The sequence below is a fragment of the Oryzias melastigma genome, linkage group LG8 (genome assembly GCF_002922805.2).
Source record: "Oryzias melastigma strain HK-1 linkage group LG8, ASM292280v2, whole genome shotgun sequence".
In the NCBI taxonomy this organism is placed as follows: Eukaryota; Metazoa; Chordata; class Actinopteri; order Beloniformes; family Adrianichthyidae; genus Oryzias; species Oryzias melastigma.
The window spans coordinates 3,126,056-3,130,527 of NC_050519.1; the positions used below are offsets into that span (position 1 = coordinate 3,126,056).

The following is a 4,472-nucleotide window of genomic DNA, read 5'->3' on the forward strand; positions in this document are numbered from 1 at the left end:
CTAATTAACTATAATAAATAAAAGTTAAGTTTTGAATAATTTGCCAAATGCACTACATGTCACTCAAATGTTGCTGAAGTTATAATTCCATTTGAAAGTAGAAATGCAGTGAAAATGTTTTTTTTTTTTATTGTTTTGGATATGAGTCAGATTGAAATAAGGTCTAACCCCTCTTGTATTTAGAGTGCGGTAATAGTGGCCTTGTCTTTGGTATCCTGAATTGAGTTCGCCACATCATATAGTGTCATCTGATCACTCGAAAGATCAGATTAAATGGTACGAGGGTATAGATTCCAGTCTCTGTTCACATCGATTGGGGCGACCAATCGCTATGAAGTATAAACCAAAGCTAAAGCACTTTGGCGCTGCAGCTTATTATTGTGGGTTTAACTAAGTGTTTAGACCGTGTTGCTGTCTATTTTCCACATAATGCAATCTACATGCAATGTTGGTGCAATTAAATATGAGATAGTAAACCTCTATGGAGCTTTTGATGAAAGTGCATCAGCTCGTTTAGGATCAAAGCAGCACAGACTCATGATTTGATTCATTGAAAGCTGGTGGGAGCCTGGAGGGCTGTACATCGGAGATCTCTCTACAGGTCTTGGGAAAATGCGAAATGAGAGAGATTGTGGCTCAAAAAGAATGGATTTATGGGAGTAAACTGATGTCAAATTATTGGTCTTAATAAAGGAATGACCCAGGGGAGACAGATGCTTGAAACATTTTTAAAATAACTCAAAAGTAGTGTTTTTCTGTTCCGATTTCACTGCTGACTTTGTCCAGAAAATAATAAAAGTTTTGCTTCATCCCCTATTAGATTAAGATACAAAATTGCTTATGGGGCACAAGATTAGCTGATGTTATGTATTCCCCTCTGATGACCATTACTCCTGTCTCCTCAGCCTCCTTTAAGAGGCTCCTAATTAGGTCCATCGTCCTCATAAAGAGCTTAATTGTAATGCTACACATTAGCTCAGAGAATCAGCGTAATGCGAGGTGAGCAGTAAGATCCAGTTATCCGTCTTGTCCTGCTGTCCTCAGGAAACATCAGACATATTAGATGAATAATGAGAAACTCCAGCATCGCAGGTTAAAGAACAACGAGCGCCCGCCCACGCTGTGCTTTTGTTTTAGTGCAGATCTATTATTAAATAAGATCATTCAGAGGGATTTTTGTGATACTTTTAAAAATGCTAATTGCAAACTACCAGAACAGATAAAAAGCAAACTATTTGACTCTTGCAAAGATCTCAAACTGTGTTTTTAGACATTTAATATATTTTTGCTTGAAAAGTTTTTCTTAAAATCAGCAGCAATTTTTGTCTCATTAAAAAATATAGAATTTAGAAATATAGACATTTTTATTTTAATGAATCAAAGTCATTTTGACAATAGAAAAACTTGATTAAAGAGTAATAAAAAAAAAACTCAAGAATTTTTAATTTTACATTTTTTAACCATTCCATTTAATTATTTCTATAATGAGTTTGATAAACCTGTGAGATTTCTTTATTTATTGTATTGTCCATAATGTAACAAACCAGATCAATCAATAAAAATGATAGTACCATACTTTATAAAATAGAGATGTTACATTATATTTCTTTGTTTATTTTTGACTGCAGAGATTTGATGTACAGGAAGATTTCAACATGTTACTTACTGTAACTATAGTTTCTCTGACAGTTGTTATTTTTGTTGAAATGAAAATAAATGAATACAAAAATGCAGAAAATCTACAAGTTATTTTAATTTTATTTTCAAGCTCTGAAATTGTATTTAGCGTCTGCATATAGTTTGTTTTGTAAACAAAGATATAGATTTATATTTTTAGAATTGTGCTTTTTAGACTTTATAGGGATTTATTAAGATAGGGCAACTTGAACTAAGACAATATTCTTATTTTTGTCACATTTTGTTTTAAAATGAGTCATGTCTACTTGTTTTTTGTCACTTTAATCAAAATGAACTAGAATTAGTTTCATTAAAACTCAAAAAATACAAATCATTTTCTTAAAACTTGCATAAAATCACTTAATTTTGGCCTTATAACTTTCGATGTGAAGTAATCTTAGCTATTTTAGCTTATTTTTCCCTTTTAAATGCTTGTGTGGAATTCCTGTTTCATAGATTTTGAATCTAATTTCTTGTTTCTATTTTATTTCATTTCCACAAGAAAACATATTAAAACATTAAAACACTACAAGACATCTTATGTAGGGGAAATGAATGAGAGCATAATGAAGAGATAGTTATGTTTTAGCCCTGTTAAAGGTATATTTACAATTACAAGTGTTACTCAAAATAACTTGCTGTTTATAAACTTAAAAATCAGTTGACAATAATATAGAAAAATAGATAATTTATAAGTATTTCCTTTTTTTTTAATTTTTTTTAACACTGGTACAGTAATTGAATAAAGTCATTAGTTGTATTTTTGTAGTAATTTGAAGTTTTTTGAATATTATCAATGATTTAGTTTCTTTAAATGATTGTTTTTGATTGTTCCGCATGCAAACCCTTTGAATTTGAAATAAGATCTTTCAATGTTATGTAAAAATGACTTAATGGACAGATTATTTCCCTTCTTTTCCTAATTTTAGGCTTCCTCTTTTAGCAATGTTACCCTCAATATTCAGAAAACGGCAATAAAAATATAAAGTGAGTGCCAATAAATAATGTAATTTTTTTCTATATCCATAAAAATAAAGAAAATGTGTTTTTATAATGAAGACAGCATCATAAAAAAGGACAAAAGCAGTGAGGTGTGCTGTAAAAATGTGTACATTTACAGTTTAAGTCCAAAATTCTGACCTTTTTAAGGCGCTTGGCCCATGGCTTCTGAGCGCGTGCAAACCCACTCTCGATGTCCTGCGCCTCCTTGAATCCTCCAAATAGTTTTTTGTGGAAGGTGTCCTTCTGCCAGGTCCTGACCTGGTCTCCGTCTTCCAACACCAAGGAGCGACAGATGGAGGCGTGTAAGGAGGCCAGCCGGTCAGCGGAGGACATGAAACACTGCCAGGCCTTCAGAAGAGAGCCGTAGAGCGGGCCTGAGCGAGGAAGAGGAAATTCATGTTTTCAAATTATTTTTATCAAATAAAAATATGGATTTTATTTTGAAATCTAATGACTACTGCACTCACTGGCATCCACCACTGGTTTCCACTTGTTGCTCCACTCGCTGAGCTGCTGAGCGTACTGCCTCTCCAGCCGGGCGCGCTCTTGGAAGCACGCCACCATGTCGTTGCAGGCATGGAAAGCATCTTCTGTGCGCTTCACCGTGCGCTGATAGTTCCCAGGCTGACAGGACACGAGAGACACAAAGAGTCATGAGAAACACACAGAAGGGGCTTGACCTCTGACCTTTTCACAAGACAATTTTCATTGTCAAACCAAATGCGGGGAACACGTTGTTTTTGAGCGCTTTCGTTTCTCGTCCAGTTAATTACAGAAGCAATATTTACAAACAGGAATATTATGTGTTTTGTTTAGTTTTGGCTAAAGAAATGTCAAAACTAATAGAAACATTTTTTGTATTTTTCCATTGTTTACCTGAAGGGATGTATTTAGGAATGCAAAAAAACATACTAACACAATAATAGAAATATGACTGTTTTGTTGTATTTGAGGCACAAAAAAAACATAAAACTGTTTTTTTTAGATACTTGCACAGAGTAATTCACAGATTTATTAGTTTTAATTTTATTTTTCTGCTTTGAGTTTGTTTTCCTAAAAAAAACAACTTGATTTTTTTTATCTCTTCTTGCCTGAATATTTTTTTTAATTACATAAAAATATGTATTTTTTTGTTTACATTCAAGTTGATGCTAAGTTAACTTTAGGACAATAGCCTCAATCCAATATATGCATCAATTTGTTTAGAACTTAACAGTTCTTAGTAGTCAAATCCGTGGCCCAAAATCTGACCATAAAATGTATTTTTAATAGCAAAAAGTTTGCCCGACAGGAGACAAAACTGGTGTCTCTTTCCAACCCCACGAGAAACGAGAGTTCCTTCAAACCTGTTTAAAAGGTGTAAGGTAAGATGGAAAGGTAATGCCTGGTAAAGACCACACGCGGAAGTGGCATAGAATGCAGGCGCAGAACTAAGGCATGTGATGCAAGAGCGGAACGGAGGCGCAGAACGCATGCACACAACGGAGGCGCGGCAGTCAGGCGCGGATAGAAGCCTCAAAACTTAGGCGCGGAAATTAGGCACGGAAATTAGGCGCAGAACGGAGGCGCGCAACTTAGGAGGGGAAAGGAGTCTCGGCACTTAGGCGCGGAACTTAGGCACTGAACTTAGACGTGAAACGGAGGTCGGAATGGAGGCGCGGAACTTAGGCGTGGAAAGGAGCCTTGGAACTTAGGCGCGCAAAGGAGCCTTGGAACTTAGGCGTGGAAAGGAGCCTTGGAACTTAGGCGCGCAAAGGAGCCTTGGAACTTTGACGCGGAACCTAGGTGCGGAA

At 35.5% G+C, this 4,472-nt stretch overlaps 1 protein-coding gene across 2 annotated transcripts in view; it reads right to left on the minus strand.

The window, feature by feature from the left end:
• Positions 1-4,472, minus strand: part of si:ch211-51c14.1 (protein kinase C and casein kinase II substrate protein 3) — a 29,864-nt gene that overhangs the window by 6,906 nt on the left and 18,486 nt on the right. For both annotated transcript variants that reach the window (XM_024272992.2, XM_024272994.2), the window contains exons 3-4: positions 3,147-3,303; positions 2,818-3,053 (exon numbers count right to left, since the gene is read on the minus strand). In XM_024272992.2, the coding sequence (XP_024128760.1) occupies positions 2,818-3,053; positions 3,147-3,303 (393 nt within the window). The remainder of the gene's footprint in view (positions 1-2,817; positions 3,054-3,146; positions 3,304-4,472) is intronic.